This window comes from Astatotilapia calliptera, chromosome 9 (genome assembly GCF_900246225.1).
Source record: "Astatotilapia calliptera chromosome 9, fAstCal1.2, whole genome shotgun sequence".
Classification (NCBI taxonomy): Eukaryota; Metazoa; Chordata; class Actinopteri; order Cichliformes; family Cichlidae; genus Astatotilapia; species Astatotilapia calliptera.
The window spans coordinates 5,415,484-5,437,940 of record NC_039310.1 but is presented as its reverse complement, the minus strand read 5'-3'; the positions used below and the strand labels follow the sequence as shown (position 1 = coordinate 5,437,940).

The 22,457-nt window shown below is 39.2% G+C and overlaps 1 protein-coding gene across 1 annotated transcript in view; it reads left to right on the top strand.

Moving 5' to 3' along the window:
* The window catches only part of cubn (cubilin (intrinsic factor-cobalamin receptor)), an 81,109-nt gene extending 59,445 nt beyond the window's left edge, over positions 1-21,664 (top strand). Inside the window, exons 46-67 of the mRNA XM_026180665.1 lie at positions 188-397; positions 2,076-2,216; positions 3,312-3,496; positions 3,756-3,927; positions 5,317-5,520; positions 6,323-6,472; positions 6,609-6,730; positions 7,286-7,511; positions 7,904-8,091; positions 9,898-10,054; positions 11,899-12,048; positions 13,478-13,663; positions 14,109-14,238; positions 14,606-14,823; positions 16,187-16,386; positions 16,645-16,807; positions 17,744-17,952; positions 18,709-18,853; positions 19,041-19,222; positions 19,632-19,797; positions 20,079-20,314; positions 21,488-21,664. Coding sequence (XP_026036450.1) covers positions 188-397; positions 2,076-2,216; positions 3,312-3,496; positions 3,756-3,927; positions 5,317-5,520; positions 6,323-6,472; positions 6,609-6,730; positions 7,286-7,511; positions 7,904-8,091; positions 9,898-10,054; positions 11,899-12,048; positions 13,478-13,663; positions 14,109-14,238; positions 14,606-14,823; positions 16,187-16,386; positions 16,645-16,807; positions 17,744-17,952; positions 18,709-18,853; positions 19,041-19,222; positions 19,632-19,797; positions 20,079-20,314; positions 21,488-21,595 — 3,848 coding nt within the window. The 3' untranslated portion in view covers positions 21,596-21,664. The remainder of the gene's footprint in view (positions 1-187; positions 398-2,075; positions 2,217-3,311; positions 3,497-3,755; positions 3,928-5,316; positions 5,521-6,322; positions 6,473-6,608; positions 6,731-7,285; positions 7,512-7,903; positions 8,092-9,897; positions 10,055-11,898; positions 12,049-13,477; positions 13,664-14,108; positions 14,239-14,605; positions 14,824-16,186; positions 16,387-16,644; positions 16,808-17,743; positions 17,953-18,708; positions 18,854-19,040; positions 19,223-19,631; positions 19,798-20,078; positions 20,315-21,487) is intronic.
* Positions 21,665-22,457: the final 793 nt, after the last annotated feature.

Here is a 22,457-nt window from a genome sequence, read left to right as displayed (position 1 = left end):
AAAGCATTACTGGACTAGCTGTTTGTTTATGTCTTAAAATACTGTATGCCATTTGAAATTCACATTAAAACATTGATTAAAGAGATGTAACCTTTGAGATTTTGACTATGTAGCAGAGTGGTGATAGAAAACCACAATGACCTATTTCAAAGCTCTGTTCTGATTCTGTAACTCAAATTCCTCACAGCAACATGTGGAGGCACCTACATAGGTCAGAGGGGTGTGATCTACAGCCCAGGCTTCCCAGGCTCCAACTATCCTGATAGCTCCAGTTGTGAGTGGTACCTGGAGGGACCCACAGGACACTACCTCACTCTTAGCTATGGGAATTTCAGCTTGCAGAATACTGATGGATGCTCTGCTGACTATGTGGAGATCAGAGAGTACAACGCCTCAGGTAAAAACATAAGTAATAAAAAAAAACCAACAAGATACATTCTCTACACCATCACAATGTCTATTGTGTTGAAATCTTTTCTGTCCGCAACTTTCTAAAACTGGACTTCCTTCTCAGTTCTTTTTCTTAAGTAAATGTATTTATCTGATTTGACTTTATAACCCAAATTATGAAAACGTTGGGATGCTGTGTAAAAAACCAAACAAACCCCTAAAAACATGTCAAATGTTTGAACTAAGGTGTTTGTTCCAGTAAATATATATTATTTTACGAAAAGTACTAGCACAGTACTTCAATGGCAGTTTTTCATTTGAGAAACAAGTAACTTCTGTTGTAAAAGCTCAGGGCCGTTGCAAACACTAAAAGTATTTTGTTATCTGCTGACTTTGAGAAAGTGATTCTTGCATTTACTTCATACAGGCTTGATTAATAGTCTTTATTTTGGAATCAGTCAGGCTCTGCTCTTTCATCTTCAGCTTGTTCAGAAGGCCGAGGCCTGACTTTTGACAGGCCCCCATCTTGGCTCGTTTACACTGGGTTCCTGTATGTTATAGAATTGATTTTAAGACTTTAGAGCTTGTTTTTAAGTCTCTAAATGATTATCTCTTTCATACCACTCTGATCTTTTAACTAAAAATACTCCAAATAGAACTCTTAGGTCAGCTGATAAGTTGCTTCTGACTGAAACACAGAGTAGACTGGGCCTTTGCGATTGCTGCACCTAAACTTATATACAGTCTGCCTCTTCAAATTAGGACCTACGCAATTAGACTGACGCAACGCAACAAAATTTTGACCCCCCCCTAGCTTTAAATTGTGACAGAGTTTTGTTTTGTTCTTTTTATGTGTGTTTGTTTTACTTTGAGCCTGCTTCTGCTGTTAAAAGGGAGTTTTTCCTTCCCACTGTCGCCAAAGTGCTTGCTCACAGTTTTCTCTGGGCCAATGCTGACTTAAAATGGACTGAGGAACAGTGTAAAACTGTTCTAGGATTATGCAAATTAAAGTTTGATGGGATTTTGGGAAACATGGACTACGGATCCTCTGGACAAAAAGAAGGGCCACCTGGCTTGTTATCAGTGCTCAGTTCAAACTTCACATTTCTGATAGTAAAGGGATACAGTAGTACCTATGGAATTGGCAGATTGTACATCTGGAAATGTGCCATCTATGCTAAAAGGTATATAATAGGAAAAAGTAGAATGGTATAGGCTCCCATCCAAATGATGCTTTTTTTCAGTGAAGGCCTTGCAGATTTCGGTAAGACAATGCTAACGTGCATAATGCATACTAAATCTGTTACAACTGCTTTGCAGTGTAAGACAGTAAAATGTTATAGCGGTCCTCTTCCAAAAGTACAGCCACCTTTTAAAGGGAGAGGGGATCCTACATAATGGTAAACATGGCCCCATCTCAATTCGTTTGAGAAGTTTTGCTCTCAGTTTAAAATTAGCTAATGTTTTTCTTAAATGGTAGATTTTTGTCAGTTAAAATATTTGATGTGTTTTAAATGTTCTATTGTGATTGTTCATAAGATTTGCAAATAATTGCATTCTGTCCCAATAGTCCCAACAGTTTTGAACTTAGGAAAGTAAATTACACCCAACACATGTGTCTGTGTTTCATGTTGAGACAGTGGGGTGATCAAGATATTCCTGCATCCTTTCTAATGTTTGTTTAGGCCGCCTACTGGGCCGACATTGTGGCAATAACCTTCCTGCTCCCATGGAGACGTCTGACAGTTTTGCTTATGTCCGGTTTGTCAGTGACACCAGTGGAAATGCAGCTGGCTTCCGTCTGTTCTTTGAAGCAAGTGTTGAAGGTGGGTACATTTTGAAAAGTACAAGGAATAGTTGCTGGATGATCATTATGGTACGTCATATTTACACATGAAGTAAATCTTTGAGTAATATCACCACGATAGTCATAATTATCATAGAGACCTGTTTTTGTGGGTAACTGTTGTTTCATTAGGTTCAGTTTTTTTCCTTTTCATTTTGAATGACTGCATGGATGAGAACCAAATCGTACAATAAAAAATTGACATATGTATGTTAAAGCATTTGATAGAAAACGTTGTCAACATTATTAGAACTTGCTCTCATACTTTCATATTTGTGTATTTGACAGCTCTTCAGTCAGCAAAAGGTCATAAATAAGCCAGATATAGTCCTGCATATTAACAAACCATTACACTGTATGTTACAATATTATGGAGAAAACACAAAACATAAAGTTAATAAGCTGTTTATATTCTAATTTTTTTAATGACCTGTAAAAGAAGAATCAATACAAATGTTTTTATCACACAGAGATGCTAAAGTCCAAGCTTTAGATCCTGTTCATCAATATGTAAGATCTGACAGTTCTTTTCTTACATTTCTGTTTCTGTTCTCAAGTAATAAAGTTCAGTGTATTATATAATAATATACTGATGATAATAATCACTGCAATGTTTAATTTATCTTATTTGTAAAGTGTCAGTCATTTAAGAAAACAGCATTTTTTCATAATAAACCAAATAACAAAGGGATTCACATGAAGATGGAGATAAAACACGTTGACCTACAAACAGTGACATAAAGGGAACCTGGAAATTGCGACTTCGAACAAATGCAAAAAGAAAAACTGGATAACAGGAGAAACAGGCTGGTTGATTATCTGCCTCATTACAGTGCCTTTTGATTTTGTTTCCAAGCAACAAAAGGAGACAAAAAAAATTAAGCCACTCTTCATTCTAGCGACCTCAAACTGAAAGCCAGTCTAACTCAGTGGCAATGATGGGTTGTGGAGATATCTGATGAACAGACAGATCGGGTTAAATGCTTAATTTAGTTTTTGGTTTACAGAAATACATGAAATTAATTTACAACATTATTTGTTATGCTGAATCTCTCTCTTTTTTCTTTTCCCACAGAATGTGGAGGTGAACTGAATGCTCCCTCAGGAACTATCTCCTCTCCCAATTACCCCAACTTATATCCCCACAGCCGAGTGTGTCGCTGGGAGCTGGTAGTGTCACCAGGCCGCAAGGTTACCCTCACCATCAGTGACCTGAGACTGGAAGGTTCTGATACATACTGCGTATTTGACTATGTTGATGTGAGTCCCTTTCTGCCAGTAGTCGTCATCCCTTTCACTTGATTCGAACCACAAATCAAACTAATTCCCCTTTCATGCTGTGGAATCTCTGATAGCATCTAGAACCCTTGAAAAATGAAATTAAAAAAATCAAAATTTCCACAAATGTTTATCTGTGTAATTTTTTTTGTGAAATTGAAAATACTGAAATATAGTTTATTACCTTTTTGATGAGCATGCAAGAAAAATTGCATATCAAGCATAACTCTATGTCCTCCAGGTAATGAACGGATTGGCAGTCGATGCCCCTCACCTACAACGGTTCTGTGGTACAGTACCGGCTGGAACTCAGGTGCGGTCCTCTGGCAACACCATGGCTGTTGAGTTCCGCACTGATGCGTCGGTGTCCAGTGGTGGATTCTTGGCTACGTATTCCTCTGATGAACCTGCAGGTTAGATTCTCCTGCGTGCAAAACTAAAATATTATCTACAGAAAAATATAATTCACATTGCTTTAACCATAATAGCCATGTATCCATGGCAGTTTCTTAAACACGTTAATGCAGGAAACCACACGTATACATGATTTAGTATTATTAATGCAGGGATGTAAGATATCAAAAACATCATTCTGTTATCAAAAACTATTCTGCTGCAGTTTCATGTTGTATTGTCTAAATCAGAGGTCTTGGTGTAGCAATTTTTAGATCCCCCCGTGGCTTGTGCTCTGACCAGTATAAAGTGGTCGGTAGAGAATATGATGACAGGTGTTAACACGTCTTCTTTCAAATGGTCCAATTTAATTTCTATTGGAAGATGGTGCCAAAAATGACTTTCTATTAGCTGATAATGCTACCTGGCAGAGGGTTGTTTTAAAACATTCCTTTACCAAGAGAAGCAATGAATCACTATGAAAAGACATCGCTACACAAAAACCGTATTTTATTTTTATTTTTTTTTAGCAAATTCTACATAATTTCTCAAAACAAGAATTAATTAGTCTGCAGAAAAATCTTCCCTGTCAGTGTTATGTGGATTAAAATATTTGAAACATTTCATACTCTGTTATATCATTACTATGGATACATGTTTGCAATGGCTCTCCTGTGAAGATATTTCTGAAGAAAACTGGATTCCATCTTCTTATCTACATCACACATGTTGGGCAAGGTGGTTAGTAACAGAAAACTCTGTTACGATGATAACTGAAGCAGATCTTTTTGTTAATGCTAGCTAGCTCTGTTTCCACACAAAGCACAGTTTGTATCTGATCTCAGGACAGGCTGTTTTGATCCAGCAGGTAAATCCAGGGAGCATGTGCACGTGCGGTGGATCTGAGCAGAGAGAATAAGAGGCCCAACTGAAAAATGCAAGAACCATAATCTACTATTAGGAAGCCTGAGCGACTGTAGATCTTAGCTAGTCAAATGACTTGCAATCAGAGTGAGGAAGGATGTGTTATGTATGTCAGCTGGTGAGTAATGAGCTGCAAGTGGATAGGCCGGGAAAGATAAAAGGAACGAGCAGGTAACCACACCTCTTTAACCACAAAAAAGACTTTTGGAACCCAAAGAAAGCTGAAAGTCATACAAGATTATTCCTTATTGGAGGATGATGTTTTTGTAATTGCTGAAGAGTCCAATTACTCTGTCCAATTGCCTGTCCTGTCTGTACCTTAGTATTAATTACTAATAATTATTAATTGGTATCATTTCCAATCAGTAACAGGTCAGTCGATATAGTCTCAACCACCTACACTTCATTGTGTTTTAATGAAGTGCTGTTCCGTATTGTGTTCTAACATTTACTCTAATCTGCTATTTTAATCTGTATTTTGCTAGAATGTGGCGGTATCCTGAATAACCCTGATGGTGGCAACTTCACTTCTCCTGGCTACCTGGTGTCCAACTACAGCAACAACATCAACTGTGAGTGGCTGATTCAGAACCCACAGCACATCAACTCCTCTATTGTGGTGTTGATAGAAGACTTGCACCTGGAGGACCATCAAACCTGTGAAGCAGACTATCTCCAGTTCCGCTTAGGTAAGTCCTAAGTAGGATACCAGACCAATATGACGTATAAATTATGTGTGCAATGAAGTCTATAGCTGCATTTTTATTTTAATTACATAAGCTTGGAGGCTTGAGCTTATTACAAGCTACCATAGGGCGTGAAGCAGGGTACACCTCGGACAGGTCACCTGTCTGACATAGGGCTAGCACACAGAGACAGACAATTATTCACACTTAACCCCATTAATTGCATGTCTTCAAACTGTGGGAGGAAGCCAGAGTACACGGAGAAAACCCACGCAAATGTAGGGAGAACATGCAAGCTCCACACAGAAAGGCCCCGGTCAGACGGTGGAGTAGAACTCGCTACTTTCTACCTGCGAGGTGCTAACAGTGCTAACCACCACACCACTGTGCTGCCGTTATTAAAAGAGTCAATTTGGCAAATTGCTATAAGAAATGATCCAAGCCTTAGCAGACAGCTAGTTGGTTGTAACACAAATAGAATTTAGTAAGAGAGCATTTTTATTTATGTATTTTTTAATTAACCATTACTGCCATTTGAAATAGATTAGGCCAGGCAAAATTGCCGGCACCACCTCAAAAGTAAAGTTTTTGTTTCTTTTGTGAATAAATTATGCAGCTGTGAGTTTCCAGGTTTCGTTATGATTTCAAAATAAATCTTTGCATTATGATATTATTATTATTATTGTAGCAGATAAAAAAAACAAACTAAAAACTCAATGTATCTGTGTTGTGTGTTCAAGAGTGGAAGAAAAAGTATATGAAATCTAGTCTAGTCCTTTCTAATCTAATGTCTCACCTTTTGCAGGTGACTCAAGTGGAGAGCTGCTGGGCAAGTTTTGTGGCCAGACAGCTCTTGTACTTCCTATTGTGGTCTTTACCCCAGAACTCTGGGTCCATTTCCAGACAGACAACTCCAACGGAGACTTGGGTTTCAAGGCTAAGTACTTGTTTTCCGGTACGACTCACACTAATACCTTAGTTATCCTATGCCACTATTTCTTTGAATTTGAGACTAGTATTTAGCTAATGTAGCAATCAAGTAGCAGATGAAGATTGTCCTTTGATGCATCATTCTCTCTTTTTTCTCTTAGAATGTGGAGGCTGGCAGACAGGTGACGGTGGGGTGTTAGCCAGTCCTGGTTACCCTAACCTCTATCCAAGCCCCAGTCGCTGTGCTTGGCTGCTTGAGGCTCCAGAGGGCCACACTATTACAGTAAGTGTGCACAGTGGCTTGCTACATTAAAACAACTATGTGGACTACAGTGTACAACTGAATGCCCCCTATAAGCGAGCACTTTAGCGACAGTGGAAAGACTCCCTTTTAACAGGAAGAAACCTCCAGCAGAACCAGGCTCAGGGAGGGGCGTAAGACAGGAGAAAAACATGCAGTGAAAGAGAGCCAGAGATTGATTAATAATCATATTAAATGCAGAGAGGTGTACAAACACATGCTGAGTGAGAAGGGGTGAGAGAAAGAGAAGCGCTCAGTGCATCATGGGAAGTCCCAGCAACCTAAGTCTTTTGTAGCAAAACTAAGGGAGGATTCAGTCTCAACTGATCCAGCCCTAACTATATGCTTTATCAACAAGCAAAGTTTTAAGTGTAATCTTAAAAGCAGAGAGGGTGTCTGTCTCCCAAATCTACCGGGGTGATACAGTACTATGAGGTATTTAAGTTAAGACTGTACAAGACGTTAATTTATTGTCCAAGATGAAGTGCTCTTATACTTTTCAAATTTCTTGATATCCATTTCTCTTCCATGCTGCAGCTAACCTTCACCTACTTTAACTTGGAGTCCCACAACACATGTGGCTGGGATTCTCTCACCATCTTCAATGGAGGATCCCCAGGTTCTCCCATTATTGGTCAGTACTGTGGTACCACCTCCCCAGGAACCATCCAGTCAGGATCCAACAAACTGGCTATAGTTTTCCTGGCTGATCATAGTGTGTCCAAAGGAGGATTTTTGGCCTCCTGGTCTTCTGATTCTTCAGGTGGGTCTACACTGCCTAATTAAACATTTTATTCATTTTCTTTTTTGCAGTTGCCTATTCCATGTTTACTCCAATTGTATTATCAGGATCTCACATCTGAGTTAAATTCAGTGAAGCTAAACTAAGACATAGTTGAATATGTAGGATTAAATACAATATGATACAGTATGATGCTGTCACTTTGAACACTGAGTTAGATTATTTTTTTATATCCAACATGTCAGAAGGTCATAACTGTTCAGTATTGGTTTTCAGCCTTGTGTACAAATATTTTCCTGAGTATTCAGTGTATGGTTATTCATACGCGGAAGAGCTATGGGACGACCTCTGAGTTATTTAATGTCTTACATACACTTTGTGCTCATGTACTCACATATTTTTTTTACTGCCAGGATGTGGAGGGGTGATCCATGCTGATGCAGGAACAATCAAGTCTCCAAACTATCCCCAGAACTTCCCAGCCAATGTGGAGTGTACCTGGAAAATAATTGCCCATGACGGAAATCACCTTGAGATGAGCTTCAGCAGTGATTTTGAAATTCCAGACAGCGGCGGGACCTGTGAGAGCAGCTATATCAAGGTATAAGCACTTGCACCTTGCAGTAGATTTTTTTCCCCCTTTTTTCATTTCAAATATAGCTTTAATTTAGGGCAGGGATAATCAAATTGCTATTGAATCTTTTTCTTCATATTCATATCAAAAATATTTCTCTTCGTATTTTTGTTTTGGCAGATTTTTATTCCTTTTAGGTTGAATTCCAGAATTCAACCGAAAAGGGATTTGTGTCTTTCATGTATTAGGCGAATATGTAAACTGTGGTGCCACTGAGTAATGTGTCCTTCATATAGGTAATATTATTAATAAAATTATTATTATTATATGCATTATTATTATTACTTCCATGTCAGACACAAGTCCCTTATGGGTTGTGTCAAGAAGGGCTGCAGCGCTACAGTAAGAGTTTGGAAGGGGGCAGGTTGTGTTTTTGTTTGGTTATTTGTTTGTTTTGTTTTAGTTTTTTTGTTTAAATTATTATTATTACTGAACTGTTCCTTTAGTTTTGTCTCTTATTCTACTATCATCAGTGCAAAAATAATAAGAAAACCTCAATAAACGAAAACTATACAATAAATAATAAAATCTTAATATCCAGAAGACATAATCTGTTTTGTCTCCGTTTATTCTATTACACTTTGTATCTGGAAATATGCAATACTTTAGCTTGTTTTCATTTGGCCTGTAAAATGCCCTGTATTTATATAGCGCTTTTCTAGTCCCTAAGGACCCCAAAGCGCTTTACACAACCAGTCCTCCACCCATTCACACACACATTCACACACTGGTGATGGCAGCTACATTGTAGCCACAGCCACCCTGGGGCGCACTGACAGAGGCGAGGCTGCCGGACACTGGCGCCACCGGGCCCTCTGACCACCACCAGTTGCATGCAGAGAAAGCTCTCTGAGCCCCACCAGCAGCGGTCGTTTATTGCAGGGAAAAGAAGACGAATAGAAGCAGCGCAACTAGAAATTTGTGATTTCTTGTTTTCATTTTTATCCCTTCATCCTTTTCCACTTATCAGGGTCACAGGGAGACTGGTGGCTATCCCAGCTACCATAGGGTGGGAGGCAGGGAACACCCTGAGAGTGTCAGTCTGATGCAGGGCTAACACAAAAAGAATGACAGCATTCATACTCATATTCACACCGATGGGCAATTTAGAATCACCAATTAACCTAACCCCACTAACTGAATGTCTTTGGCCTGAAAGAGGAATCCAGACTGCCTGGAGAGGTCCCACACAGACATGGGGGTAACATGCAAACTCCACACAGAAAGGCCCTGCCCAGGTGGTGGAGGCAAACTCAGATCCATCTTACTTTGAGCTAACAGAGCTAACTACGATGCCTATTCATTTTCATTTATTTTTGGCTTATGTGTCATATTTCAAATCATTAGACAACATTACTATGAATTAGTTGAATTACAAAAAGAAGGTTAAAATCATCAAATCTCTGTCTAAGACTGAGTATACTAGTGGCCAAAGGATAAATCACTGAATGCATTATTCTTGTTTAACCGGTTGCCAAGAAAATGCATGGAATACAGTCATTTAATGAAAATAGGCTATATCTGCAGTTATGTGTAGACCCAACATTATTTTGTAAGTCAAATTAGTAGTATGTTTTAAAAAACAAAACAAAACATTTTTTAGCTTCTTTCTCCTCCTTTTTTAATCAAGTATATTTGCTTTCTGACCTTTGACTGCAGAAATTAGAACATTAGCTTTGATTTTTTTCCCAATAACCTTTTTGTTTTCAAATAAAATTGGCTGCAGAATGGTATCATAACAGGACCTGATTAAAACTGTGCATGTTTCTGCAGGTGTGGTCAGGTCACAGTCAAATTAGTGAGGCTCTGCTGTCTACAGGCTGTGGCTCTGTGGCTCCAGGGTCCATAGTTGCTCCAAATAACATCATCACGAGCCGATTCCAGTCCACTGGAGCCCCTGGCAAAGGTTTCTCAGCCTCCTTCAACACCAGTAAGAACCAGACAGCCAGTACAATTTCATGTTAAAGCTTTGCTGTAATGGCTATTATATCACACACTTTGGTGAATTTTCCTCTTCTAAATAAGTTTAGAATTAATCTTTTCTAATATGAAGGTAGAGAAATGTTACTATTGCTATGTAAATGCCATTTTATCTCTGGGAAGACCCAGTAATTCCATGTTTGCCCATTTGGAAGCCGTTGCAGATTCTCAGTTAAGCCTTTAGAACAGTGACCCAAATGTGAGCTGGTGGACCACAAAGGTGCTGCAGGTGGGCTACAGTAATAACAGAAATTCAGTTTGAAGTTATTCAGAAAAATGTACAGTCACATATTTATTTAGACTTATTTATTTATATAAAAAGTGAATTAAAACAGGTGATAGGAGGTGGTTACTTTGTGATATTACTTATTACTTTGACTGTTCTTGTATTGAAATGTGTGTCCTAGTGCAGCTGGGACACACATTGGCCTTAACACTTTGCATATGAAGGGGTAGCATTAGACATTTTCAAAGAAGTACTTCACTTTCGCTTGTATTCTGATTAGAGTATAAGTCACATGGCATTTTCTGCTTTGTTTTGTTTTTTCTAAGCAGCCATTCCCACTCTTGACTTTGGGGATTACTGCTCAAGAAGCTTTACACACATCTATTGTTTTATGTTTGTTATTATGTTTTGCACTCTATGCACATACTTTGTGGGATTTAGTTGGTCAGAAGAAGTCAGAGACTTGTCCTGAAGCCACAGTCTCAGAGTACTTTCCAAAGTAAAAGTATTTTGCTCTATTGGGTTGCATTCATTCTCCCTGTAATTTCTTCAAGGTCTGTTCCTCTGACAAGTAGCTGCCATTCATTGTTGTCTTACAAGAAAGTGGTAGGAGTTGCATGAACATTTGAGAAACTTGATTCTCATACTCAGATTCTACAGTTTTGCAGACTGTAAACAGTTTTTGTATTTAACTCAGTGTTACAGCATTCACAGCTTCTTGAACATAAGACAACGAGGAACAATTGTGTCATGTTATAGCCTTATTCAAACATTCCAAAATAAATTAATTTTTTCACTTCAAAATTGTCCATCTAATAACAAAAAAACAACAACAACAAAACAAAAATATAACATGTACATGTTCACAGCCTTTGCAAAATACTTTGCTAAAGCTCCTTTTCCTTTATTTACCGCTTCAAGTTCTTTTTGAGTGTGATGCTTACCACACCATTCACCAACGATGTCTTTGTACTTTGTTTCATTCATCTTTCTCTCTTGTTTCTTGCTTCTGAAAAACATCCCATGGTATGACTCTGCCACCACCATTCGGGGATGGTTCTGGCCAGATGATGCGGCGTTCTTGGTTACCTTCAGACATGATGTTTGACATTCAGGCCAAACACTTGAGTCTTTGTTTCATTGCCCCAGGGAGCTTCTCATGGTCTGAGAGTCCTTCATGTGCCTTTTACTGAGAAGTGGTTTCCACCTTGCCACTCTACCATAAAGGCCTGATTGGAGGAGTGCAAATTGTTGTCTTTTTGGAAGGTTCTTCTCTCTCCACAAGAAAAGCAGGAGCTCAGAGACACTTACAGTTACTATCGGGTACTTGGTCATCTTTTACCCCAATCTCTCAGACTGGTTGGTCTGCTTTAGCCAGGGTTGTAGTCCTTTAAAAACGTCTTCTGGAGGCCACTCTTTTCCCCCCAATATGTCATATTAGGGATAAAAAGCTATTTTTTCCGTTTTTAAAAGTTACTTTTTTAACTTGTTGGTCGGCAGATCTTTTTTGCAGTGACATGGTCATTCTATCAGCATGCAAAGAAAGTCTGTTGTGCTCTTTTCATTAGGATGCGGTGCAAACTTTACAGCTGACAGCGGCCGTGTGGTTTCACCAAATTATCCAGCAGACTACCCATCCAGAGCCAACTGCAACTACACCATAGATGCTGGAGAAAAGACTGTGGTCATCCTCACCTTTCAGACATTTCAAGTTGAAGGTAAGTGTTACAATTAGGGATATCTACCGCCGGTATCCGGTGCCATTATGGCAAACTCAGCAGCCTGCAACAAGTGCTTTAAGGTGATACTGTGCAAAGGAGGTAACACCTCGAATCTGATGAAACACCTGGCGACGCATAGCGGGGTTTTTTTGGAGCCGACTACCTACTACAGGTGTGGTGCCTGTTATCGACCCGGAGTTATCAACATCCCCCAAGAACACGAAGAGGAGAGTCCTGGCCCCTAGCCCTGCCAGTGTAGCAGAAATGATGACGGATGATGATGCAGCAGCCGTTCTTCTCTGCGTGAGTAGCTTCATGTTGTTCGTGTGTAATTCACGTTGAGTAGGCTAACCACGTTATTACATTAATGCATGTAAGGTGAACTAGCAAACACCGTTGTAGTTACATGCGGCTGTCTTCTTGTTTGATGGCAGATGCTCCCTTCACCCTGGACAAAAAGGCTAAAATGACCAAAGAAAAATTGGAAAACAGCTGAACATGAGAGGTTTAGGACAAAGTTTGTGTTTTTTCCATTGTTTAAGCACTGCTTCCAGCCAAGAGTAGGGATGGGTATCGTTTAGGTTTTATCCGATACCAGTGCCAAACCAGTACTTTTGAAATGGTGCCGGTGCTTAAAAGGTGCTCGAACCAGTGCTTAAAGAATGGAGAACACAAACTTTGTCCAAAAACCTCTCATGTTCAGCTGTTTTGTTGTGAGGTTTTTTTGTTTTGTTTTTGTTATTGATTTAATACCGTGGTTAGCCTACTTAACGTAAATTACACACGAACAACATTAAGCTACTCACGCAGAGAAGAACGGCTGCTGCATCATCATCCTCATCATTTCTGCTACACTGGCAGGGCTAGGGGCCAGGACTCTCCTCTTCGGGTTCTTGGGGGATGTTGATAACGCCGGGTCCGATAACAGGCACCACACCCGCAGTAGATGTGGTCTTGCAGCAAGCTATCAAATACGGTGCATTTCTCGGCTTTTAAAAAAACGCTATGCATCGCCAGGTGTTTCATCAGATTCGAGGTGTTACCTCCTTTGCACAGTATCACCTTAAAGCACTTGTTGCAGGATGCAACAGCATCTTTTGCTGTGAAGTACAGCCAGCCTTTTGACCGCTTCGCCTTGGGCATTTTTAATCTGTAGCTCTGCTCTAAAAGAACGTACGTACCTGGACCTGCCTACTATCCTCGGAAACATAAAATGGCTAGAATCCAAAGTGTATCACAGCTCAGGAGGAAAAAAGCACCGAAATAAAGCACCGAAATGTGCGCTGCTTTTCGGTCTGGTTACTACTGTTTATGTCAGAACCGATACCAATACCCATCCCTAGTTACAGTTAACACATTTGCATCCAAAATATCTAATAAGATTCAGTAGTTTGTTGAATAATTCCCCCCTCTCTCTGTTGTCTAGCACATTCTACCTGTCTGTACGATGGCCTGAAGATCTACAGTCTTGCTACCAGTGGCATTCCTATTGCTACTTTGTGTGGTACCACCATCCCAGGGAGCTTCTCCACCTTTGGCCCCATGTTGCTCCATTTCTACTCTGACTCTGTGATTACAGACACTGGCTTCATGGCAGAATACACAGCTATTCGTAAGCAATTCAAAGTCAAATTATTGTTATACCCTAATGAGCCATCACCATTTGTTTTAATCAAAATCAAAGAATGGAAAGGCAAAGAACATTTTATAAATTGGAATAAAGTCCAGTATTTTTAATTAAAATTATTATAATTATGTAATGAACCACTTTTCCATTAAGTTACTATGTCAAACTTTTTCAATCCCTTCTACTTTTCTTTTTTGGCATTTATCTTCTTTACTCTAAGGAGGATAATTGTAAAATACATATTAATCAATGTCAATATAATGTTTTAAGGGAAAAAACTAAATGACAGATTTTATTTTGGTTTGTTTCTTTTTTGTATTTTCATTATATTTGGCATTAGGTATATTTATTATAAAGGGTGTGGTGTGAGGAGTAGATGCATACATCTAAAGTTGTGATTGTGTGTCTTTGTGTTTGTGTGCATGTACAGCATGTGGTGGTTTCTTTAACAGCACCGCGGGTACAGTGAGCAGTCCGGGGCTGTCCATGACCAACTATCACCACAACATCAACTGTACCTACCACATATGGGTCCAAGCAAACAGAGTAGTAGATCTTAAGTAAGACTACACTGACTTCACTGGCTGCTCTAACCTGACTGCAGTACTTCACAAATGACCTGATATTGTTCACAAATCATTTTATTGTTTTATAAACAGAACCAAATCTTGAAAAACTTGAATGCAGTGTTGTTTTTCAGTTAGCTTTGACTTTTTAAAAAGATTACTTAAAAAATTACATGACATCAGTGCAATGTCTTAAAACTAGAACAACTCTAAACATTTTTCCCACATATTTCTGTGGAACCTCCTTCACACAACAATGGGAACAAGCAAAGCCTTGGATACATAGGACTGGTTTCATCTGATAACCGGACAAACTGGTGCTCTTGTACTCTGGGCTTTAAGAAATGTTTCTTTTCCACAGGTTTAACACCTTTCATCTGGAGGCATCTTCTTCCTGTCAGTTTGACTCTGTGGCAGTTTATGATGGACCGGACACTCTGTCACCCTTGCTGGGGAAATTCTGTGGCACAGTGCTCCCACCCAATCTCCGTTCCTCCACAAATCAGCTATTCATTGTCTTCAGCACAGATAACACAGTGAATGGGATTGGTTGGAGAGCTACTTACAGTGAAACGCTCGGTAGGTGGTAATGACTGTGTATTTTTTATTTTATTTTAAGAACAAGTGAACACCACTTATTCATAAAACTACACTTGCACCACACAACTGATGATCTCCTGGGACATTCAGTCTCTAGAGCTTATTCAGAAAAAAAATTGTTCAGCTGAGTGTGTGGATAGAAAGACTCATTTAAAAAGTGAAGTAAAGGAAAAATGGCTGGAGCTGATAGGAACCCCAACTTTGGGTACAAGACTGCACTTCAAGATGGTAAAAGGACTGGTACTTACTATATAGTACCCTTGTACTCGGGTTGAGCAATCAAAGTGCTTCCTGCTACAAGTCTCATTCACTCAGTCACACACAGATTCATACAACACTGTATGCTAAGCTTTCCCTAACATTCACATACATATTCACGATGGATGCATCAGGGCCACGTGAGGGTTCAGTCTCTTGCCCAACAGAAGACATTAACCCTAGTCTGGAGAAGCTAGGGATTCATCCACCAAGCATCTGATTGTAGTGGGCGACTGTGACCACAGTAACCCACTACATTAGGTCACACCTGTCAAATAAAAACAAATCTGAGGCTGCAGTGGATTTTCCACAGCTGAAAGCAGGGAAAAGGGAAGCCTAGTCTCAGTTTTCCTAAGGCTTTAGATCATGGAGCCAAAATGTGACATCAGTTGTATCCATCCATGGACCAAACCCACCTTGGGTCAAAGAATGGTGACAGTCAAATACAATGTAAAGGGGAAGAGGATTTGCTCACTAAGAGCCAGACTTTCACCCACCACACAACATACCCAGAAACCCACAGATCATCAGCTCAGCTGTTCACCCTGATTGAAATGTGAGGTAACACCTAAATAGCAGTCCAGGCTAGTTTCCAAAGATCCCCTTGAAGTACGTGATCACTGAGTAAATTTGAATGAAAACTGGCTGATAATGTCTCTTCATTCTCATACACTGACAATTTTTGTAAACAACCTTCTCTTAAAGACTGAATATTTGACTTCCGTGCAACTGAGTGAAAAGGGACAGTGAATGTTTAGATTTTATGTGCTTGTAAACTTGAGCATTTTCTTGATTTGCATTGTGTGTTGTTGGTGTTTTTTGTGCTTTCTGGGCATTTGTCCATTCTTTGTAGGAATTGATTTAAGGTACAATTACTGTATGCAGTTTGCTGGTGATGACTAAAACAATAACATTAGTCTGTCTTGAATTCTGACTGGGTACCCAGCAGCAACTGTTACAAGTACTATCTAGGCAGTATTATCTATTTTTACATTACTAGTTTGAACTTTCCAGACATTGGACAAGTTCTATTGTTGCTGTTTTATCCAGAATAAACAAGTGGACATGCTTAAATTACTTGCAGGTCCAGCACAGGGATGTGGTGGATACCTTTCCATGCCCATGGGCATGTTTGGTTCACCAGATCCAAATCTAGATGGTGTCTATGAACCACGGATGAACTGCCTATGGACCATTGAGATGCCTGTCAACAAGGCAGTCAATCTGACCTTTGACTCCTTTGAACTTGAGACTTCCACTACCTGCCGCTATGACTATGTCAGAGTAAGTATACGGAGGGCAGATATTTAATTCATTGAAAATTTTCAAGTTCAAATTTCAACAGTAATATTTTTATACTAAAACCCAGTTTACACTGGCACAGTGTGTTAGTACATCTGGCCACAAGTGGAGTCAATTGACTCCACTTGTGGCCAGATACACTGACCACAATGAATGAATGTTACTATGACCAAATGAACTTGCTACTATCTGGTATTTCCGCCAAGCTTGTATTAATATTTGTATCTGTATCTCTCTCAGGTTTATGATGGTGACAACATGAACTTCCCTTTGGTTGGGACATTTTGTGGAACTTCTGTCCCTGCTTCCTTCATATCAAGTGGAAACTTTTTGACTGTTCACTTTGTCACTGATGGCTCGGTGCAGAGGCGAGGCTTCAATGCTACCTACAGAGAAGTACCATGTAAGAAACATTTTGATACTGCATTGCATTCAAAGTCATATTTTCACATGAAGAGACATGAGACAATATTTTACATACAAAATCCATCTGCCCTCTTTTTTATTTTATCCATCACAATCTTCAATGGATGCGGCTCTCAGGTCCTTACATACATGCAGCTATACATGGATTCGAGGTTACAAAAATGTGATTTGTTACATTTTGTTATGCCACCGACACAGCTGGGTTGAAGACATGAGCGTACGATCGTGTTGGTTTTTAGATTTTCATAAAATATCTGGCAAGCAATGTCAGCTAGACCTTCAGGCCAAAAGACTTCAGCCCAGTTGAACTCACATCGCTGGTCATGAAATGTTTTGATCATTATGTGAAAAAATACATATTTTTTCATCATCTTCAAGTGAAAAACTAATTCTTGGGCAGCAAAACACAACAAATAATATCGTTAGCTTCATAGCATAAGTGCCTAAGTCATTTGACTTAGTCAAATGACTTAGGCAATTATGCTATGAAGCTAACGATATGTTTTTAGTTTTTTGTAACTTTTACTTTTCAAGATGGATTCTAAAATGCTACACATTGTACATTTATTGAAAATGTGTTGGCTTCTGTATTATTTGTTGCTTTGGAAAGACTTCTGTGGCACAGAACACAGCAATTAGAAAGGCAGTAACAATAGCCAGGAAGTTGTTGGGATTTGCATTAGCACTGTGTGTGGAGCAAGGCAATTAACATTGTGAGTGATGTGAGGCATCCACTTGCCTCTTCCTTTAGACTACTACCATCTGCACGGTGCTATTGTCGCTCTTTGTTCACAAAAAAAACCAAACCCCAGACTATATGGTATGTTTTAGAGAATGGCTCTTCTACTGTTACAGAATAAGTCTGGCTATTTTTGGAGGGTTTTTGTTTCTAATTGTGTCTGTCTTTCCTCAGTAATTTGTGGAGGGACACTGAATGCCACCTCTGTTGTCCAGACCGTGACGTCACCCTTTTTCCCTAATGAATATCCTCCTTACACCTCCTGTCGGTGGATCCTGGATGCTCCAGCCCTAGAAACCATCAAAATGTCCATCCAGACCTTCGTCCTCCAGCCTGACCAGAGCTGCTCTGCAAACTATCTAGAGTTGAAAGACTGGCCTATGGTGAGTACAGACAGACCTAGACCAACACGTGCTGTGTCGTTAATACTAAGGTGGTGACTGGACCTCCTAAGCAACTATCACTCTTATCATTTTGTAGAACTTCAAGATGAAGTTACTCCAATTGTTTTTCCCTTTTTAAAATTTGAAATTATTAAATGTCACTTGCATTAGATGAACTCTTGTAAAATTGAATATGCAGTGAAAAGGAGGTGCACTAATAAGAAGGTGGCTCTGACAGCACACATTATCAAAACTATTTCTATTGGTATGCTATGCTATTGCTATGTCTATCATGTAGGACTTGTTGGTGCCACCTGAACAGAATCACAGACCAGGCACTGAGTAGTCAGGAAGCCAGTCTGAGAAAAGAGGAATTGTGACCACATTTTATCATCATAGTTTTTGTCTACCAAAAGTCAAACGCAGAGAGGCATTGATCGTGTGGAAATTAATAATTGAAATACTATTTATAAAATTGTTTGTACATCCCTAAACCTCAGTGCAAGTACAGATTGGGATACAGTGTAACAACCCAAAATGACTCAATAGTAACACATTCATAAAACTCTCCCTTTTAAGCTTTTGATGTATTTTGGGAAATGTGTGAACTTTTTGTCATGACATTTATATATTAACCAAAACTAAAAGGTTTCATCAGAGTGTCTTTGATCATGTTCAGTATGAAACCGCCTTACGGTACCAATACGTAGACGTATGGCGTTAGTATCATTCTAATAAGATTCTTGTGTTTTTCAGGGAGACTATGGGCAGTCTCATAAGCTCTGTCCATCAGATGGCCATCTACCAGACTTTTACAGTTATGGCAGAACAATGCATGTGCAGTTCAAATCCGACACCTTTGTGACAGGAAATGGCCTCAGCTTCACTTTTCAAATTGCCAGTAAGGAAGGAGAAATAGACCCAAAATACCCTATTGAAATCATGCCTTTTTATTATTAATAAAATTCAAATGACTTTAAAAAGTGTGCTTGCTTGTCTGCATCATCCATACTTATTGAAGTGGTGAATATTGTAAATTGTATCTGGTTTCTGATAAGTGCTCTAACTATAGTTTCTGTGTTTTTCAGGCTGTAGCCGAACATATGAGCAGGAATATGGCTACCTGAAGAGTCCAGGCTGGCCTGACATATATCCCAACAACATGGATTGCACCATCATCCTAAAGGCACCACAGAACAACTACATCTCTTTCTTTTTTAACAATTTTGATGTGGAAAGCCATAGCAACTGTCAGTTTGACTATTTGGAGGTAAACCAAGCAATGTTAATGCAGAGACACAGACGCTGTGTGTGTGTGTGTGTGTGTGTGTGTGTGTGTGTGTGTGTGTGTGTGTGTGTGTGTGCGTGTGTGTGTGTGTATGCTTGCATGTGCCATTTAGAATAGAATAGAACAGAATAGAATAGAAAAGAATGCCTTTATTGTCACTATCAGATGTACAATGAGATACAGAGCATCTCCTACTCAGTGCAAGAGGAGAAGGAGAAGAAAGGGGGTGTGAGGTGCACAGTTTCTATTCTATTCTATTCTATTCTATTCTAACATGCTGTTCATTCCTTCATATATTATAGAAGTGTCAGATTCAGTGTAAATGGCGGTTGGATACCGTATTCTGTGTGTGATATGTTTTATCCTCGTTTCCATGATTTTCACCTCTCAGATCCGTAACGGCAGTACAGCAGACTCACCACTGATTGGCAAGTTCTGTGGAAGCACTCTGCCAAGCCCTGTCTTCCCACAATCCAACCAACTCTACCTACGCTTCAAAAGTGACTTTTCGCATTCTCGTGATGGCTTTGATGCCACATGGACATCCTCCCCTCAAGGTCTGAACTGAACTGAATAAAATATCATTTTTAACCAGTTCCTATAAAATATCAAGTCGTTTTTTTTCTTGTTGGCATGACCAACTAAACAGGATTTTTTACTATTACTTTTACTCTTTTATACATTTGACATCCCTCCTTTAAGCTTTTAAGTCAACATGTATTTAGAATTTTAAATCCTGCTCTATTTAGGAACTATAAGATATTTTTAGTAGTAGCAGTTTTTGTAATGAAGGAATGCAGATTGTTCACTCTGTTCATCCTGTCTTTTTTTTAACTAGGTTGTGGTGGCACTCTATTTGGAGACCAAGGCTCATTCGCAAGTCCAAACTACCCTGGAACCTATCCCAATAACACCCATTGTGAATGGAGCATCATGGCACCAAGAGGCCGTGTTGTGACCATTACCTTTAACCAGATCAGTATTGATGATCCTGGAGATTGTCAGAACAACTTCTTGAAGTTGTACGATGGCCCAGATACCTCTTCACAGTTTGTTGGACCTTACTGTGGTGTGGTATGTTAAAGAGCATTATTGTAATCTTGACATAATACGGTTTTTATACATTTTACTGCATTGCATATGTCAGAAAGATTTTACGGACTTAGCGTTCCAGATTAGGTACGAGTGATCAAAAGCTCAGTAGAAAGAGACAAGTCAAACCCGTCCTATTCAAACCTCTGACATCTAGTGTCCGGTGTTGTCTTTGTTATGGACCTGTGTGGTATAATAATGCTATTATTTAAAGAGCATTATAAGGGCTTCACAAAATAGGTTAGGTGAGTCTGGTCAGGGTATTAACAATGTAGAAATAAACTATTAAGCATATATTTTTCAATGGTAATGTAGTTTTACTACATCTGTAACAGAAAAAGCTATAAATTGATTACTTGGGGTAAAGAAGTCCTCATAACTGAACACTCCACTTACTGGGTCCATCATGTGGTTGTATCATTCTGTCATGAAATGCAGAGAGATATGACCCAGACTGAGACTTGTAGTTGACACAAGACAAGTCTTTATTATGGCTAATATCGTCCAGATCACAAACTTATCAAAATTCCAAAAAACAGCAAGCACCAGGATAACAAATGTCAAACAGTGTCAAACAAATAAGATACATATTTTCAAAACACTGTGTCTCTGCGACTTTCAAACCCCAAAACATGTTGCACCAAAGTAACACGTTTTGAAAGTCCATCTTTCACCAACTGAAAAAAAATGCTGTGATTGCAGCCGTTCCCTCTTTAACTCTGACAGTTTGAATATTAACAATCACAAAACTGAGCTAATGTCTCATATTTAGGTGGTTTTGCTAGTTACAGTCATTGTGCAGGTGTACTGTTTATAAAATTACAATAACAAAAAGTTCAGATTGAGTGTGCAGTATAAGGTAACTAGTGTACTTATTTACCTATTCACTTTGCAATAGATTATGGTGTCATGCAAAAATAATATATAATTAGAATTTTTTCTTCAGTATTTAGAGTTGTATTGTGTTCATTTCCATATAGATATAATGTTTTCTTTGAATTCTTTGTCAGAATAAAGCACAGACATTGTACTTTGGTAACTATGATTGGTAATGTGTTTTTTTTTTCCCTGTTTCTTAGCTATTTAGAGTGAGTCACTGTTGATAGTTTCAGTATAAAAATGTAAGTTTCTCCTATTTCTGTGTTGTTTGTTCAGGAAACCAACATTGCTCCATTCACAGCCACTGCCCACCAAGTCTATGTTGTTTTCCAAGGCCAGTACTCCACCCTACCTTCAGGATTCAGACTCACCTGGACCAGCTGAGAGGATGCTCTCTTTCTTCATCTCTGTCTCTCTCCCTCACACACACACCATTACTAAAGCTATGTCATAATGCCGTGTTATAATAAATATATAATTCAAGAAATGCAACAGTGTGCTCAGTCATTTTTATATCAGGTGCTGCTTGTAAAGCAGAATGCTGCTGCATCAACCTCACTCACCTGCTGATGAGTTAGATGTCACAAACCACACTTATTTTTTGACATGGTGACAAATAAAGGTGTCAATCAAATCAACATGCTTTAAACATTAATAATGACAGCTTTGCGTATTATATTTGTTTTATTGGTTCTCATATTTTAGCAGTGATAAAGATGTTTGTCTAGATGTTTATTGGAAAACTTAAGACAGGCCTGTGCATGTGCCCCTTTGAGAAGAGGGATCTTGCAAGCACGTCAACATTTCAGTCCATAATGGCACAGTTTTGGGCTGATCTCATGATCATCATTACCCTGTGAGGCAAGGTCTTGCACAGATCTCCAGACAAATTGTCATGGTTTGCTGTGTGGCCGGCAGGATGTAGGACCCAAAAGCAAGACTCATGGAAGGCAGCTTTATTTTGACTGTAAATGGTTCTTCCTACAGAAAACAAAACCTGAAAGCGAGGAGCTAGTAATTTGAACTAAACTACTAAATACTGAGGGCTAAAATACACAGCATAACAAGAGGATGGGGAAACACAGCTGGGACTAAAACTCAAAACACTGAACACAGGACAGGGACTATCAAAGTAAAACAGGAAACACATGGCAGGCACAGAGGAACGGAGCACAGGGACAGGAGTGACATGAGACATAAATGACTGGGGAACAAGAAAATAAACATGAAGGCAGAACTAAACCTA